Source organism: Pholcus phalangioides, unplaced genomic scaffold (assembly GCF_987345545.1).
Source record: "Pholcus phalangioides strain wild (caught in Gottingen) unplaced genomic scaffold, Ppha-v1.0 ptg000011l_1, whole genome shotgun sequence".
NCBI lineage: Eukaryota > Metazoa > Arthropoda > Arachnida > Araneae > Pholcidae > Pholcus > Pholcus phalangioides.
In genome coordinates this window covers 26,364,674-26,384,001 of record NW_028301604.1, presented here as the reverse complement: position 1 = coordinate 26,384,001, position 19,328 = coordinate 26,364,674, and the positions used below count along the sequence as shown (strand labels likewise).

The following is a 19,328-nucleotide window of genomic DNA, read 5'->3' as shown; positions in this document are numbered from 1 at the left end:
AAAAAAACTAGTATAGAAAAAGGTTTTCCGTTTTAGGATCCGACAAATATTTAATGAGTTATGATGCTTTGTATTTTTGTGACGTGTTATTTCTAACGGTCACTTACGTGCCAAACAACCAACGAAAGTAAATTTTTTCGCCAGAAGCTGGTTGCCACTTCTTGAAAATGAACTGAAATATTCATTCTCATTAGAAGCCAAGTTTGACCTTCTTTCACGATTGGCGCTTTTTCTCTCCATGTAGTGTGATAGTATAACCTTGTCAACAGTGTAATTATGTGTTAGTTTCATCCACTATATTGACAAATTTATCATCTGATTTGTAAAGTGTTAGACAAATGAGATCTACTTGAAACTTTTTTTTAACCAAATCAACACTTTTTTGCCAAAATGAGGCAATTTGTTCTCTCACTAGCGAGTCAAATTTTTGAGGGAAAGTGCATACAGTGCGTTGTGTTTACTACGCGATCGTTTTTATACACTCTTGTTTTAATCAGATTACATCAATGAAACAGGTACTTGTGAACTGGGAAACTTAGGAAACTGAAACAGGTTTTTGGGTTATTCTAAAATTTCATCGAAACAGTCACGTGTAAAAAACTTTAACGAAGATTGTAAAAATGGTAGCGTGATGAAGGTGACTTGAAAAAACAGTAAAATAATAACAACGAAGGTTTTTAACAACTGGCTATTGCGAAAAGATGAATTTTGGAAAGAAAAAATTCAACTGCCTTTGAGGGGAATCGAACCCACGTCAATTCACTTTCCGGGTGAACGCACTAGACTACAAAGGCAACGAATCTCTCAATCTTTCCTTGGAGCTCGTGTACATTGAACGGACCGTACATGGCCACCGGACCAGACTCAGGCCAGGCTCTCAACTACTGACGCTGTCACCAGATGGCGAGTTACGCACGATTCGATCAGAAACTTTCGAACTAGTCATTTTATGAATTCACATATTCAAAATAATTAGTGGTTTCGGATATTTTCTATTGATTATTCATCGAGTCTCATTTTCATACCGTTTCAGCATGTTACAATGAAGATTTTTCATTTCCTTTTGACTGCAATTGATTTTTATCGTGCTAAAATATTAATAAATTTTGACTGTACCTTTTTACAAGAAAGATGTGGACTACTTTGAAATTTATTCCAGCATGCATGGTTCGCGCAGAATTTGGTCATTTTTTCAGATGAAGGTATATTTTGGAGCGTATTTATTGGATTGGATTTTGATTTTTGAGGCACAAGGACCAACTAGGACAAACTGCGCCAAAACAAATGACCCATTAAAAATAATTGTTCTTGTCATGTAGGAAAGGAGGTGTATTTAACAGAGACCGACTTCAGGATGTCACCGCCTTATAGGCACTACTAATTTTGTAGCTCCTTTACTTTTCAATGAATTTCGTTTCTTAATTTTTTCCCGCAAATCATGCTTACCACCCCCTCCAGCTCCAATTTTCGAAATGAAAGCCATATCTTTACTGATTGTTGTTCCAAATATTGTTTTGGGTATAGGGTCCTGCTATTTCATACATACTTTCCTAAGATGAATGAGATGCCTTAAAAATTTCACACTGTAATTGTTAAACTTGTGAGAATTTGTAACTGTGATCGAGCGCGATTTCATTCATTATGCTTGTTGTGTCACTCAGTTAATTGTGTTGCAAAATTACAATCAACAGCTGTGATGCAACATGTAAATCTTCCAAAACTTCTGAATCGGAACTGGAAAAAAAATCTCATCTCAAAATTGTTGGAGACAATTTAGTCATTTAAAGGATGTCCCTGAAGTCGATATTTCAAACATGACTAAAAAATATCTCATTCGAATAGTGAAAATCAAATGCAAAAAATTCGTGTTAATCGGGTTGATTTGTTTTTTTCCCGCAAATAAAAATTAAAATTTATGAATTATAGTGTAAACGTGAACAAGAAAAAACGCTTTGAACGCGATTTTCATAAATTGCAGGTTTTTTCTAGCTCATCCGTTTAAGATATGAAAAAACCTATTACACCAAAAATTTTGAAATTTTGTGGAAATATTTATACGGCATGTTTTAGTAAAATTAACGTCGAATTTCGATATCTGATCATCCGTTAGAATTTTATGAATTTTCAAGTTTGAAAAAATGTATAAATTTAAAAAATCTGAGAATTCAATATTTGTTTTAAAAAATACTTGGGTTGGTTAACTTCTAAATCTGAGGTTCATTTTACTAACACATGGGGAGTAACACATTTAAGCAAAATTTCAGAATTTTTTTGGGCGGCAGTAGTTTTTCTTTTTAATTTACGGATGAACTCAAAAACTCTGCAATCTTTAAAATCGTAATCTAACCGCGTAAAAATTTGAAAAATGCACACACACACACATACACCAAAAGAAGGGAAAAAAAACTGGTTTACTTTCTCAATTCTTAGGGTTATATTATTGTTCAGTTTAAAAAAAAATGCGAAGTTACACGTTTGGTGTACGTTTGGTGAATTTGGTAGGATTCTGAAGTGACGTCATCAATTTTTAAAGCGTTATAACTCATTAATTATGGGTCAAATCAAAAAACTGAAACACTTTCCCGTATCAGTTTTTCACAAACAATTGGGCGGTCGATAGTTACCACCCTCCTAACAACAAACTACATCAAAGCATTGAATAGGCACGCATCAAACAGCTCGACACTACGCCCTCGTCATAGGTTGGCGACGCACACTTGTGACCACCGCTGAACAATGTTCAGAAAACCTAAGATGCTCGTTAATGAGAATTCACAAATCGGTGACCCTAGTTGCATCCGGGATAGGGACACCATTCAGCTCGTAAGAGAACCGTGGGTTGTTCGAACGAAAATGAGCGACCATGCACTTATCAACGCTAAACGTCATGCTCCATTCATTTGCCCATGCTGCAATCCTGTTTAGGTTGGTCTGGAGCGACTCCCTGTCGCTTTGATTCCCGATTACCGCCATTACTTCACATCATCTGCGAATTTGCTAGCAATCCTATCGATACCCTGATCGAGTTTATTGATAAAAAGTGAAAAAAGTATGGTGCCAAGGACACTTCCTTGAGGAACTCTACTTGTGACGGCCGTCCAACCAGAGAATTCCCCGTTCACTATAACTCGTTGCGACCTATCACTTAACCACGATTCTATCCAATTCAGCAAGTTGCCCCCAATTCCAATCTCGTGTAAACGCTTCAAGAGTTTACCACGTTGGACTCGATCGAATGCCTTCTAGAAATCAAGGTAAACAACATCTACATTTTTTCTCTTGCTCAAAGCCTTAGTGACGTGATCATAGAAGCAAAGGAGGTTAGTTACACATGACTTCCCCTACCTGAACCCATGCTGATTATCCGACAATACATTGTTCTCGTCTATCCACTTCACCAATTTTGATAATTTCCAAAATTTTCGAGAGGGAGCTCGTCAAACTCACTGGACCATAATTGGACACAGCTTCTTTACTACCCTTTTAAATATCAGAACAACATTAGCAAGCTTCCAATCACTTGGGACGATACCCTCAACAACATTACTCCTGCAAATCTGCGCAACTGGTCCCAACTTTTCATTAGCACATTCCCTGAGGACCCTAGGATAGATATCATCTGGTCCTGGTGCTTTGCTCGCACATACATTTTTTAGAAGATTTAGGACCTCCACAACTTCCACTTAAATATCGTTGAGGATTTTATTACTCCGTACATTTAATATAGTATTCTCTATTAAAAACAGACGCGAAAAAGTCATTGAAAGCACTACATATACCTACATTGCTCTCTACCCTAGACCCTCCTATCGAGAGGGGGCCAACTGTCCCCTTACATCCATTATTGACGAATCTAAAAAATGATTTTGGGTCAGAGCCAATGTTATCTGCTAGTCTAGATTCAACTTCCTTTTTATTATCCCTTATCAATTTCTTCAATGCCCTTCTTTTTTTTTTATCAGCAAACAATAGCAGGTCACCTCGTCCACTTTTATACTCTCTGAATGCTCTTTTCTTTTCAAGATAAAGGTTACGCACGCTATCCGTGAACCATAGGAGGCACGATGTACAAACACGCTTTTTTCGAACAAAGGGTATGACGTCGTGCAAAACAGAGGACAGCTTCGTACTAAATTCTTCCTATTGACATACTACCCGACTGATTTCAACCGGTCTCTTTGGGAACTTCCGCTGACCTTTCTCTCAAAACATCAAAGTTAGTTCTTCGAAAGCACAAGGAACCAGTGTTTCGTTACCAACCTTACCCGAAGAAAAGATACATCGAAAACTGACGACACGATGATCACTGGAATAAAACTCGTCCCTTAGCGAAACATGTGCAACAAGATCCTCGGAACTAGTGAGAACTAAATCCAAAATAGCAGTACCCCTAGTGGCTTCCGATACATGCCGATACAAAATTTATCGAGCACCAACTTAAGAGTCTCTTTCATATTGATCTCTAGCTGAAAGGTTATCCCAATCGATACCCGGTAATTGAAATCCCCTAATATAACAACCCTTTCATGCTTACATATGTAGGAAATTCCATCATGAAGTTTGGCGATGTAGTTAGGATCCCTTTTTGGTGGTTTGTAACAAACCGCTACAATAAGTTTATGACGCCTTTCGTTTTCAAGCTCAACCCATATATAGTTTCAATATCACTTCTCTGCACGTTACATTCTCTAGCCTTCAAACATGATTTCACGCATATCAACACTCCACCCCCTTTCCTATCCGATCTATTTCTCAAAAGAATTGTCGTATCCTTAGATATGTAAGAAAGATTCATCCCCAAAGTTTGCCCAAAAATATGTAATGGTTACAATATCCAGGCCCTCCACAGCTATCAGTTTCTAAAAAAATCTTTCTTATTGCCCAAGCTTCTGGTATTTATTAGCACACATTTTAATTTTCCCTGTGATTTAGTGTCAATCGAGAAGACATCCAAGTCAGAGGTGGGTAATTCCCCGTCTATACTACTATTACTAGCATTAACTAACTCGCATTACCGTCTACGTGGTATGGGAGTAAAAAACCTGACCTAAGCCTATGACTACAGCCTTATGCCTATGCATAAGATAATTCATTCAGGGATCTATTTCATGTTACCCATATTATCACGATGTTGTTCATGCTGTAAAACTATGTATGTTGCCTGGTATTACGGTATCTATAGAATGTGCCATCAGAAACTCTGGAAAGTTCAAAATAAATGAACCAATATACAGCGTATATTTAATATTTTTCCGAATATATTCCGAGTGTTTTTCTCACATATAATTTTTTACAGACATAGGGACGAAGCTTGAAAAGCTGAATATTTCTTCAAATGTCAACTTCGACGACAGTGATGAAGAGGTCATAGATGTTTCTCCAGCAAATTCTTTTTCATCTTCAGAAGGAGCAGTTCCAATTCAAAATGGACTAAATCACCATAAACGATCTGACTCCAATAATACAAACGGCGGTGATATCGAAATAATTTCGGAAAACCAAGAAGTAATTCAATCAAAAAACAACGGGCCTCTACCGGTAAGACAAAAACGTGTTGCCTACGAATTATTTGACTTGGTCAACTGTTTTTTTATTCTTATTCGTCGAGTTAACAAGTTTGTCAAACAAGAAAGTTCTGTTTCTGAATAAAGCGCCCCCCCCCCCATATCTACAGAAACCGATCTTTAAAAAAGTAAGAAAATTATGTCAAGAAAGAAAAATAAAACACACACACACGCACTTTTAGAGTTTTAGTTCTTTAATTCTTTTTTCTTTTTGGTTTCCTCTCCGTAATATCTAATCTCTGTGTATGTGCGTGTGTGTAGCATTAATTCAAATAAAATATTTTTTTAATTATTTCAGAAACCATGTTATACACTATACAATAGCACTTTTGTTAGCTAAGGGCTATTCAAGTATTACGTAAGCACCAATGGGGGAAGGGGGAGTTTCGCCTTTGCTTACTTCTGATAATAAGGGGTGGGAGAGGGTTTTGAATGTTGATTATGTAACCATTTTTGTGTGTGAAAATATGAAATATTTTATTCTAATCAGAAAATAAATTTATCATCAGCGGCTGAAGACACATCTTCCTTCATTTCCAAGAACATTTAAGACAACTGATTACGTACGTGGCACTTTTTTTTAAACACTGATTTTCACAAAACAAGAAGGGTTTGAATCAAAATACTGTATGAAATAAGGAAATCCAGTAAAATTTCTAAAATATCTCTAAAACTTTTTGAGATATTTTAAATTATGTCCAATTTCGAATTGTCTCATTTTCAGTACTTACGCCAGACATTATACATTGAAAACTACATAATTTATTTGAAGTTTTGATACTGTATGTTTCTAACTGTTATCTGTGCAATGAATTAAAAGTTTTAAGATACATAAAATATTTTCTGAGATATGGCAGTTTTCGTGAAACAATACGTGAATTTTCACAAAAAATGCATTTTTTTAAATTCAAACAGCTGTAAAAGATTAAATTCTGGACATATCCTAGTCAGTCAAGATCCTAGTTCATTGAACAGCTAATGCTATTTGAAAGGCTGTCGCAAAATTTCATGAGAATATCTTTCATAGTTTTGAAAAATTTGGTTTCGCGTGAAATAAAGTAATGAAAAAATGAATCTTCAAGAAACGCGTTTGAAAATTCTTGCAGATGACTTAAATCAGCCGTAACTGTTGTTACTTATTGCATACACAAGAATAAAATAGTTTTGGATTCTGCGTAAAACATTCTTCCAAATGCATTTATAAAACCATTTTCGACAGTTTTCGAAAAAATCGTCATTTGAACGTAGTCAGTTGCCTTAATACCCCATAGAACCAAAGACATGCAGAATTTAGGGTTTCCAAATTCCCGACATTTTGAAGCCTTCGGGAATCGGAAAGGCGAAATCGTATTTCCCGCGAGAATTCTCTCTCAGAAGTTCTCGAATTCACTTATTTGCAGTGAAACCCCGTTTGCACGATTCTCTCCATTTATACGACCTTTTCTTTCTTCCTCGATTAAATTAAATTTACTCAGCATGTGGAATTTTATTTTCTAATTTTTAGACAGCTATCAAATGACGCACATTTAACCCCCCTTTTCAGTTTTATTTTAAGCCTTACAGCGGCAATCCCGATATATCTCGTCAAACTTGATCAGCTTTATTTCGGTCACCCCGAAATATCTCGGGTTCTTTACACGCTTTTATTTCCAACGTGGCAGTTATAATGTGGATCAGGAAAATTTTAAAAACCACTGAAAGGATTAATCATCCCCAATTCAGACTGAGAAAAGGAAAAGTCTTACCTTTTTTTTGTACAGTTTGAATTCTAATTTGCTTATGCAGTACTATGATAGCTTCATTACAATTATGTTAATCAAATGCTTAGACATCCCTATTCATCACTACTGATAAAAATAATAATTCACATCCACTAACACAGAACAAACATTCGAAAATTTCTGTAGATTTCGTTTTAGAATCTTCAAGCGCCAATTTTCATCTTCCATCATATTCACTCTTGGGCCACTTAGCTTCTCCTCAAAGGCATTGGCTTGTCGTTGGTGATGTCCCGATTCGTCCTTTCCCAATTCATCCTTAGGTCAAAATAGTCCCATTTCATCCAACCTCTTCTTTCCTCCCCCTTCCCTGGATTAACTGTCAATCAAAATAAAACCCCCGTGGTTTTACACTGAAAAAAAGGCGAGTGATTTATGTACCAGCAAAATGTCTGAAACAATTCATATTTTACCATATTACACAGGAAAATGTCCCGTATTTTTAATGATATCCCCGTGTTTTTTGGTCGTTCTCACTTTTTTGTACGCTTTTCCAGGTTTTTTTTTTTTTTGTCAACGAAGCATATTCGAATTGGCAATCTACTGAAATTACAAATGAAGATAATTTTCATCATTTGTAAATTATATTATGATAATTACGTATAGATATTCATTTAAACATTTGTCATGTTCTAAGTTTTTTTCCCTGAACTACATTACGATTTCCAATAAATTCTTCATTACCCTCTAATTGGTAATTTATGAGCAATAACTGGTGATTTTGCCGTCTTATGACCACGTTTTTTGTGAAAATATTGCCGATATTCCGCTATATTTAAGCTCCAAATTTCCCGTATTTTTCTGAATGAAATATGCTTTATATGGTGAAATAAATTCTACTGAAATATATCTATTAAATTTTCTTCTTACTGCAATTTGTAGCATTTTTTACTTGTCTGTCCTTCAGGTATTTCAGCAATAATTAGCGAATTCGTCGTAAATTGCAGTTTTTGCTACAATTATGTCGCGTATTACGGATCGCAATTTCGCGTATTTTTGTCGTTGAGAAATAGCTTACCCTTTGAACGAAAAGGTGTAATTTTCTATTTTAAATTATAAGGGGTATTACTGTACTTATATCAATTACAAAAATTCAGTCATTTTTCGTTCCGTTACAGTTAAATTATCACATCTGCCTTCGGATCAGCAGTGCCATAGGTTGAGAAACGCTGCACTCTTTGTATAGAAACGAATTCTATTGTAGTGAAAATAACATTGACACCATTAGAATAAAACCATTTTTTGTTTCGGGCTTCTTAAAAAAAACTTAAAATTTGTGGGATGGAAAAAATATATATCTAAATGTGTCACGGTTGGTTGAGTTCTTTCGTATCCAAATACAGTCACTGCTTTTGTTTTATATAAAGCTTGCTTTTATTTTTATTCCTTTTTTTTTGTAAAAATGCTTGAAAACGAGTGGCAAACGTACGTCGATGCGCATCGCATAACATAATTAACCCTCTATGATGGTCCCGTGTACATTTGAATATACATGGCAGATATATAATCAAAAAACACATTATATACTAAATGAATTACAAAATAAACATCTTTTTTTTCAATCAAAACTTATTTAACTCTCTATGATTCACCCGATGAAAACGTATTGAAAAACTTTTGTTACAAAAACGGATGTAAAATGGTGCTATTAGCATACTTTTCATCAAAATACTGCACCAACATCAGGGCCTGACAAATCGGGGAAAAAAAAGTTCAGGCGTCAGACTAATTCCTCTTCGCACAGGGTTAATTAAGAGAAAACTATACAGTTTGCATTAATTTCAAACCTATGACACAGTGGTCCGCAGGCATGTATGGTAATTCAACTCTAACGGACCGAAAAATTACTGAATTGTTGTAATTGATATGTATAAGTACAGTAATAGCATTATGATTTTAAAATAGAAAATTGGACATTTCCGTTCTAAGGGTAAGCATATCTCAACAAGAAAAATACGGGAAATTGTCATCCGTAATACGATACATAATTGTAGTAAAAACTGCAATTTGCTAATTATTGCTGAAATACCTGAAGGACAGACAAGTAAAAAATGCTGCAAATTGCAGTAAGAAGAAAATTTAATAGATATATTTCAATAGAATTTATTTCACCATATAAAACAGGGTGTATATTTTATTGTACACCCAACATATTTCATTCAGAAAAATACGGGAAATTCGGAGCTTAAATATAGTAGAATACGGAATGTCGGCAATATTTTCACAAAAAGCGTGGTCATAAGACGGCAAAATCACCAGTTATTGCTCATAAACTATCAATTAGAAGGTAATGAAGAATTTATTGGAAATCGTAATGTAGTTCAGGGAAAAAAACTTAGAACATGAAAAATGTTTAAATGAATATCTATACGTAATTATCATAATATAATTTACAAATGATGAAAATTATCTTCATTTGTAATTTCAGTAGATTGCCAATTCGAATATGCTTCGTTGACAAAAAAAAACCTGGAAAAGCGTATAAAAAAGTGAGAACGACCAAAAAACACGGGGATATCACTAAAAATACGGGACATTCCCCTGTGTAATATGGTAAAATATGAAATTTTTCAGGCATTTTGCTGGTGAAATTCACTCGCCTTTCTTTTCAGTGTGATTCGGGTGTTCAATGCCACGGGATGTTTTATCTTGATTGACAGTAATAAAGGTGAGGGAGAGGGGAAAGAGATTGGATGAAAGGGGACTATTTTGGCCTAAGGATGAATCGATAAAGGAAGAAACGGTACCTAGACCTTGTCTTTTCTGGCAATCCAAAGTCTTGATAAATAATGGCAATTTCGTGATTTGCGACCATTAAATACCATTGCCTAACTTCGTTAAAATGTGTGGCCGTCACCAAAATAGCCCGCTCAAAGACAAACACCTTCTCCCTTCCCCTTCTCTTTACAAACGTTTGAGATTTGTAGCTTCTCTCAACTGCACAAAGTAATTTTATTTTTCTTCCACTTGTATATCGCATTTTTTTTGCACTTGAAGTCATTCAGATTGAAACGCTGATCGTGATCACCCCACTTATATGTAAAAATAAAGCAACCCCCCCCCCCGCACCGTGTTCGGACCGGATACGAAAGAGCGTCCATCTTTGGATATTTCATCCTGTTCCAATCTTTGTCTATGACATCTTAAAAAATAGTGGGTGGGTTGTAAACTACTACTACTAAACCACACATGCACCTCGTCTATATTCCTCTGCGGAACCTCTAACGAATTGGTACATGCGGGAATGTGCGTGTAGTGAAACCTGAAGCGTGAAATTTGTTTCTGTGTAATGCTTGTTATGTGTAGTGCTGCCATCTGCCATCAGTTTTCCCAACTATGAGTGAAGTGTAATGATTGAATAATTTATCGTTGTAGGCCTGTTGCTCTCTGTGGCGAGACTTTTTAATGGGGAGATCGGCTCGCATTTGCGCCTCGAAGTGGGTCGTAAACGACAAAAAGGAAAGAGATCCACATGCACAAATTTGGCAACAAAAAGCCATAAAAGCCCATGTATAGGATAAAGCCAAGCCCCCAACCCGATGTTTTTCCTCCTTTATTTCTTTCTCAAGCAATGCTATGCTAATATAGGACATTGATTAAATTTCAACAAATATTCCCATAGATTGGAATGTGGGTGGCCGCTGTGGTGGTCGAGTGGTTATAGTGCGGACTCGTGATGCGAGGATCCGGGTTCGAACCCCACAGTGGTGGTCGGCTGAAGTTGGTTTTCTGTGGTTCCCAACTTCAAGGCGCAAATGCGAGCCGATCTCCCGTTAAAAAGTCTCGCCACAGAGAGCAACAGTCCTACAACGGTAAATCATTCAACCATAACACTTCACTCATAGTTAGAAAAACTGGGGGCAGATGACAGCACTACACATAACAAGCATTACACAGAAACAAACACTTTACGTCAGGTTGCACTACACGCACACGCACATTCCCGCATGTACCGATTCGTTGGGGGGTTCCGCGGGGGGGGGTGCATTTGGGGTGTAGCAGTAGTAGGTAGGGCCTCCAAAAAATGGCTCGGGGATCCATGATGTTCTTAAGTCAGCCACCTCGTTGGGCAATTTGCCTGTTGTGGCGTCGTATTTGTATTTGTATATTAATTTTTAATTTTTTTTTATACTTCATTTTAGGTGTTACTGTGTCAGAATAGTAATTTTTCGGATTTCTCGGGATTTCGGTAACAGGAAATCGCAAAAAATTACCAAGTACGGGAATTCCTTTCCGCCCAGAAACCCTAATGTAGATTATCAATAATTTTCTTTTAACTGTTTAACTGAGCTCACTCGTACTCAGATCAATTTTTAACCATATTGATACGCTTCTTAAAACATCATCAGTACCTTACTTACTTAAGATATGAAGCATCAATATTCTTGGACCAGAGGAAGTGTTTATGATCTCCGGATCAAATGCCTTCAACCTTAGACACAGCCGGGCCACATTTAACATTTTAATGGAGTCCACAAGCCAATATGCTATACTAAACATAAGTTTTCAAAGTGCTCGGCAGGACACGTAAAGACCTTTGTTCTACATCAAGGGGATTTTGAAAGCACTATAGCGGCTCTTCTGAGCGTTCAAAATGTATTATCAATGAGGAATCGGAAAAATTAAAGTGAGTGGTAATGCGAGAAAAATGTCTGCATGTAATTAATAACTTCCTCGTGCATGTACGGAGATGCAGTGCAGTGAACCAGACTTGCCAGGTCTATTCCCCTAGAGGTGACCTAGGGTGCTTCTAATCAGCGGGAGAACGAACGAGGGCCCAGGGTCTTAGTAGGCAGGACCTACCTTTGTGGGGCACAGGGTAAATCTTCCAAATAAACTCTTGAGTTACTAGCTTTTGAAAACATTTTTGATTTACATAAAGTAATTAAAACAACATTTAAAAAGGCATTTTTTCTTCAAAATTTAATCTTTATCATGCGGCACGGGGACCCCATGTTATCCTGCGTACTCCTCTGGGGAGCAGCCGAAGCATCCTTCGTCGAGACCAGTATCAGCTGAGCGTTTGGCCCAGCTTACTTAGTTTTGCTGAAAATTGGGGGGGGGGGGGTCGGAGGAGGAGGAGTTTCGGGGCTTCATCTACTTTTGCTGGCAATGGGGAAGGGGGTCAATAGCCAAAATTCTGCTTACGTAATGCTTGAGCGGCTCCTTTCGATAGTTCTATGTAATATTGTAATTGTAACAGTATCATTTAATTTATCAATCAGAGAATTTTTGATATTCTGATGTGTGTGTGTGTATGATTTACAGTTGCAACAGAAAAATGCATTTTGATTTGTGTGTTTCAATAATGATAAAATATGTAATTATAGCGTCGACAAGAACTGCCTGATGAACCATCATTAGACACACCACAGATGGGTAGCCTTGAACTCGACGACAGCCTTGGTAAACTGGAAACTTACATAGAAGACTTGGCATCTTTTGCAACTGAGCCTTGTCCTCAAAGCATAACCGTTCGTTGCAGAATAACGCGAGACAGAAAAGGAGTAGACAGAGGAATGTTTCCAACTTACTTCCTGCACCTAGAAAAGCAAGACGGAAGAAAGGTGCATTGTATGATATTTTGACTGAACGAAACCTTTTTGTCTGGTTTGGCCATCGTGTTGATAAATTTTAGTTTAGTGAACGGATACTCTTTCACACGATACCGAAAAACGTCACACGCACGAAAAGGTTTTGTCTTTCAAATGTGATGGTTCCAAAAACTTTGTGTTTCATTCACATAACATTGATTTAAATCAAATCTTAAAAATGAAAATTTCATCGATTGATTAACACAAATAGAAACTCTCCACAAAATGCATGCATGAAAAAAAAATAACGCGCATAATGCTATTGCTCTAAAGCAGTGTTTCCCAAAGTGGGCAATATCGCCCCCTGGTGGGCGATGGAATGGTCCAATGGGGCGATAGAACCTACTGATTTAACATAGGATCCTATGGGTTTACGTGAGTCGGGGGGCGATGAGGGGAAAAATTTCTGATGAAGGGGGCGATGGGACAAAAGGTTTGGGAGACTATGCTCTAAAGCAAGGTTTCTCAACCACCGTCCCACGACCCAGTACCGACCCTGACATCAGTCAAACCGGATCACGAGTCGTTCATTGTTTCATTTTTACCCATTTATTTTCTATTACTCGCATGTATGGCCATGTATTCCAATCACGGAAAAGAGATTAACCGCTCCGCGGGCGTACAAACGTTGAGAACCACTGCTCTAAAGCAGTGTTTCCTAAACTTTTTTTTGCCCGTGGCCCCCTTGAATCACATTTTTTCTCGTGGGCCCTTGTCTTACCCAGGGCTCCCCCCCCCCCTCAAGGTATGAACCCCTTTCACATATCGAATTGATTTTTGAGCAAATTGATGTTGAAGAAAAATTTCATGAGTAAGGTTGACCCCTGATTCAGTGAGGGTTTTCGTGGGGAGGGGTTCTATGCAATACCGTCTCACCATGGGCCTTCGGGCAAAAAAAGATGTTTGGAGCCCCTTACTGTAGCTGGAAACAACAGCTTACGTATTCACTTCCTCTCGCAAATCATGGTACCAGATCTCATCATACAGGACCCACTATTAACATCCGGCTCAGGACCATGCCTGGATGGGCCATGTGTTAAGATGACCTTGGTTCTATACCCCTTTCATTTCAGACCCTGGAGCCACAAATGTGTGGGCTGCCTTTAATTTTTCTCTGTAGAATTTTTTCTTTTTACATCAGTGAGTCAAGTCCTGACTTAAAAAGGGGGGGGGGCTCTCGAGCCCATGGGGCCCCACTGTAATTTGGGGAATATACTAACCGACATTTTTCCACATGATATTGAAATTTTATCACAGCAAAAATCAATTATTTAGCATTTCAAATTTTTATAACTGAATTTTCAAACATAATTAAATTTTTATATGCAGTTAAATTTTTAAGTGTAATTGATATGGTAATTACAATAATGAAATATTAATATATCAATTGAAATTGTAATTTCGATGACCTTTCCGCAATGACAAAACATTATTATTTTCAGTAAACTGCGTTTACACTTTTGTTCACGTTTCTTATTTCACGTATAAGACAAAAACCTACATACAAGCTCGCGTGCAACATGTACAGTGAAGAATCGACGGTTTGATGTTGTGATAAATTGACGTCACAACGAATTGACACGGCGACAAACTTGTATCGCGACAAGTTGAGTGCGACCGGCAACGTTCCTGAATGTTCTGAATTCCATACGCTAGAGATTTGAGGCCTGCATTACAGCTCGTGAAAGGCACTTGAAACACCTTCTTTCACCTGGCACTTTTGTTTGATGTACATTTATTATTAAAATGCATATTCACTTACGTGGTGGCCTTTCATTTCTGGTGTGTGCTACTGCGTCAGGAAAGCATTCCCGTCTTTGCATTGCTATGTAATTCAGATTTGTCTTCAAGTCCCCTACTCCTCCCAGAAGTATGTACACGCGGTAGTGAATTACCCTGTAGGCCTATGCATTCCAATGAATCGTGCAATTGAATGAAAAGAAAATTATGAATGAGAAATATTACACGTGTTATGATATGAAAAGTTCAAAATATATTTCGTCAGGTTTTAGACTTCACACATCACCTTTTATCTAAAATCGATTTTTTTTTTCATCCTTTAAAAAAACTTGTACTTTTCAACACGGCTTCTCATCTGCTTCAATCTGTTGTCCGACTTCCTTTTTAATAACTGATCCTCTTATTAACACGTAGGACACATTAGGTACTACATTAGGTAGACTCAATTTCTGAAGCATCAAGTGTAGGAGACAGCATGCTTACGAGTATTTTAGCAAATAAGAAAATATATTTTGCTGAGAGCACCAGATGGCGTATTTCCATCACTTAATTAAACGCAGAACATCATGTAACGATCTGGTAGTTTCCACCGAACCGTATGATTCGATAATGAAATTTTCTAGCCCCGGAAGCATCCACCACGAAACTATTCTGCGGGAAAGATTGATTTCATCAAAATTTGTTAACCCTTGCTCTGAACAAATACAAAGTGTGTTTATGGTTGTTTTTATTTTATTTTTGACGAAGGTATAAAACAATTTTTTATAAAATAATCTATGAAAGCTTCTCAAATTATTTTTGTATTTTGTAAAAAGAGAAAAAATAGTTGATAAGGTTTTCGCGGTCATAAACAATTTTCATCAAGAGAAAAAATGTAATACAGAGCAAGTGCGTATCTATTTTGTTCAAGGTTTTCCGCTTTTTCAAAAAAAGCTTGTCTCCATACCTGTTTCCAATCTCCGTAGCTAAAAAACAATAATTGTTAAGATTGGAATTTTGCAATAATTCGAGAGAGAGAGAGAGAAGTGGTATTTAATAACCATAAAAATTTATGCGGTGCAATCTTCAAGTCCTTTGATCATTGACAAAAACATACAATTTTTATCTTAATATTCCGCCGATAAAATAAAAGGAACTGTAAATATTTTATGGAAGTTAATAAAAGATTACTTTCTTACATTCAGAGGCGCCGACATGAAAATAGCGTTTGGGAGCGGGGGTGAACGTTGCCAGTCATCCTGTATTGCACACGGGACTTAAGTACGTACGCAGGAAGAGGAGGTTGTTGCATTGCATATTTATTAATTTCGGGGAAGCTCTGCTACACCCCAGAAAAATTTATTGGGGGGTAGCTCTAATAGTCGTGTCCCCAGGTACTGGTACCTATGCTTACATATAAGTTTATCTTTTTCAATTATAACCCAACCCATTTCACCCAACGTACCACCTAATCATTTTCCTTTACACATTTCTAAGCCGAAAAATGTTCAGTGGTCATTCGAACTGTATTCAAGTGACAGTGAAATTACGGCATTCATTCGAATCGATTTACCGTTCACTTTATTCTTCAGATGTGAAAATGCGTATTGTTGCTTAATATTTTCACTGCTTTTAATGGGCATCGGCATAAACGTCCGATTTTTAAGGGAAACAAATGCAACTTAGATTCGATTGAATACGGTATTTACGTTACAGTATAATTACTACGTAGTTTATTTACCGATTTTACAGACAGTACGACCAAGGACGCTAGTAGTTTCAATCTCAAAGGAAGATAAAAAACACACACCCTCCACATTTCACGTCTAGTTAGCTTTTTAGAGGGCATTCATATAAGTACTTGGTTCTCGTTCAAATAAGTTATTGAAATATTATTGGATGTGACTTTTCGGGGGGAACAGAACTCTTTCCCTAATTGTTTGCATTTGATGTACCGTTGCCATTTCTCTCCCGTCGAAGATATTCAAATTAAACAATTATCAAAATAAAAAAATCGCGAATATTTAACGTCTTTTTTTTATTCCAGCTTTGACTTTTCTTTTTGGTTTCAGATTTTTCTGCTGGCAGCTCGCAAACGAAAAAAGAGCGCAACCTCAAATTACTTGGTTTCCATTGATCCAACAGATCTTTCAAGAACAGGTGATGCTTTTGTTGGAAAACTAAGGTGAATAGTCTTTATTTATTTTCGAGTAATAACGTATTTTACATAAAAAAGAATTATAGCTCTATTTTTATTGAAATTGATTTAAGGTCTAATCTCCTTGGTACGGCATTTACCGTATATGATTCTGGATGCAATCCAAGAAAGAAAAGTGGAGTATCCCAAAAAGAGTCCGTTTCTACCAGATCCGAGATAGCTGCAGTTATATACGTGAGTATTTTTAGTTTGAATTCGAGCAGAGAGGGGGAAATTATTTCAGAAAAATAACTCCAAGTACTTGCGTTTACAAATAGCACAAAAATATATTAATTATAATTCTCATTCTTTTAAAAGAAAAGGTGGAAAATCAATACACAACCGAAATGATCTTAGCCTATGTTAAAAATTATGCTTTGTGAAGCCAGCAATATGATGAGGCTCAAATAACTTGCACAATAAACCGTCGTATGCTCATTCAATTTATGCCAGATAGCAAGATAAATCGTATATAAATAATGGAGCTTGCTTCTGTTTTCAGTGTCTTATTATGAGTCTTTTCGTGCGCAGTTTCTGAAATACGAACACTATAGTTGAGTCATTTTGTGATTTTTCTTCAACTTTCCCAAATATTTCTGCAAAACTATTGTTGATTACAATTACCTCAAACTAAAAACATAAAAATTCTAAAATTCGAAAAATATCACTTATACTGACACGCTGGATTGAACATTTTTCAATGATAATGAAGTAATTGTATTCATATGTACAAAGAAAATCATTAACGTAAAACTAAGAAAAAAGAACGGCGTCGGGAATTTAAAAAAATTTTCTCTCGAGTACATTTGTCATTTATTTCACAATGTTTCGGAAGCTTACATTTTACTTTGAAGTGCGATCTAGTCAAATTCATTCTGTCGCATACGGTGTACATTTATGCCAATGTAAATACGTATGCTCTAATTGTCGATTTTGTATTGATGACTTGTAGTTTCTCACCTAAATGTTAGATGCCACACAATCTAATCAAATTTATTACCAAATCTCGTATCCCTTCTCTGTGTGTGTGTGTGAGAAGCAAAAAAAAAAAAAATCTTTTTACTTTTTTTGTATTGGTACTGTTTTTTTCACGAATATTTTTTTCAAATTGTGCATTTTTCATGAATGCCTAGGAAACTACGTTCAACCTTTATGTCGCCAGACAGACCTTTTTCTCGCGTGTCGTATCTTCTTTTCTCTTTATGTGCCACAAATTTCCTGCAGATGTAAATATCGTTCGCACTGATTTTGCATTTCGATTTTGACAACGTTTTCTTCTCGTGTTAATGCACACTTGTCAAGATCGTGTATTTCGTATAAACGTCTTGCATTTCTCTATTGTGTCGCAATATTTCCCTGCGTGTTATTTTGTTTCTCTTTTCTGAGTCTACTTATACCACATTCTGAATTCACGATTGGATATTTTTACCGCTGCCTATCTTTCGTCGAGGAACATTTGCCTGGCATTTTAGAAGGTTACCGATACCCACATATTCCGATTTTATTCGCTTACAACCTTCGGTATTTTCACCAATAAGTCATTTTTATCTTACTCTCTGATATCGGGTCTTTTTTTCCCCTTCCTTAAAGCTCGTGTGATGTTTTTTCGTTTGCATTGCTCACTGGTATTTTTTTCTTGTTGTTCCTTTAGGAAACGAATGTTCTCGGGTTCAAAGGCCCACGTAAGATGACTGTTATTCTTCCAGCTTTGGATACCGACAACAAAAGAGTGCCAATCAAAACAGAAGCAGTGAGTTATAAAAATTACTTTTTTTTTGTTCAGTCAACCACATTCTGATTGTAATATTTAATTTTGGGCAATATATGATGACAAACCCAAAAAGAGGCCAAAGATGCAATAATGAGGACTCGGTTACCCTTTTTTTTGTACATAAAGTGTTATTTTGATAATAATCGTATGATACTGTATTAGGAAATATCGCAACTTGAAATGATATATAGCAATTGAAAAATAATCCAAAATAAGAACTCAAACCACGAATACTATGATCTATGAAAATAGCAGCCATTTTTATATAACACTTGCCCGATTTACATAATTTTTGTCTAGCGAATCACAACTGACACAGCTCTTGTGTATTATCACTTTTTCACATAACTTCACTCACTGAAATTTACAAGTATCCTTACTATTTGTGAATTAAAATGCCGTGCTAAACTTTTGGAAAGCAGCGTATATCCCAGATCAATTTTATTAGAGAAATAATAAAAGAACCCTTTTTTGACGATTTTTTACGTAAGTAACTGATTTAATTTTGTGTTATATAATTTGCTATTATATTTATATTGTTGGTTTCAAATAGCTAGTATTTGAGCCTTATAGAGGAGTCACATGCAATTCATGAAACATCTCTTTAAACTCTTGGCATTGCTTTTAATAATGGTGATACTGACTGAAATATTTGCTGTGTAACAACCAAGTATGCAAATTGTAACAAAACTTTCTTATGTTCAA

At 36.3% G+C, this 19,328-nt stretch overlaps 1 protein-coding gene across 7 annotated transcripts in view; it reads left to right on the top strand.

The window, feature by feature from the left end:
- ktub (Tub domain-containing protein ktub) overlaps nucleotides 1-19,328 on the top strand; it is a 208,039-nt gene that overhangs the window by 176,456 nt on the left and 12,255 nt on the right. For all 7 annotated transcript variants that reach the window (XM_089239410.1, XM_089239411.1, XM_089239409.1 and 4 more), the window contains 5 exons: nucleotides 5,297-5,538; nucleotides 12,673-12,909; nucleotides 16,728-16,840; nucleotides 16,927-17,047; nucleotides 18,504-18,602. In XM_089239410.1, coding sequence (XP_089095536.1) covers nucleotides 5,297-5,538; nucleotides 12,673-12,909; nucleotides 16,728-16,840; nucleotides 16,927-17,047; nucleotides 18,504-18,602 — 812 coding nt within the window. The remainder of the gene's footprint in view (nucleotides 1-5,296; nucleotides 5,539-12,672; nucleotides 12,910-16,727; nucleotides 16,841-16,926; nucleotides 17,048-18,503; nucleotides 18,603-19,328) is intronic.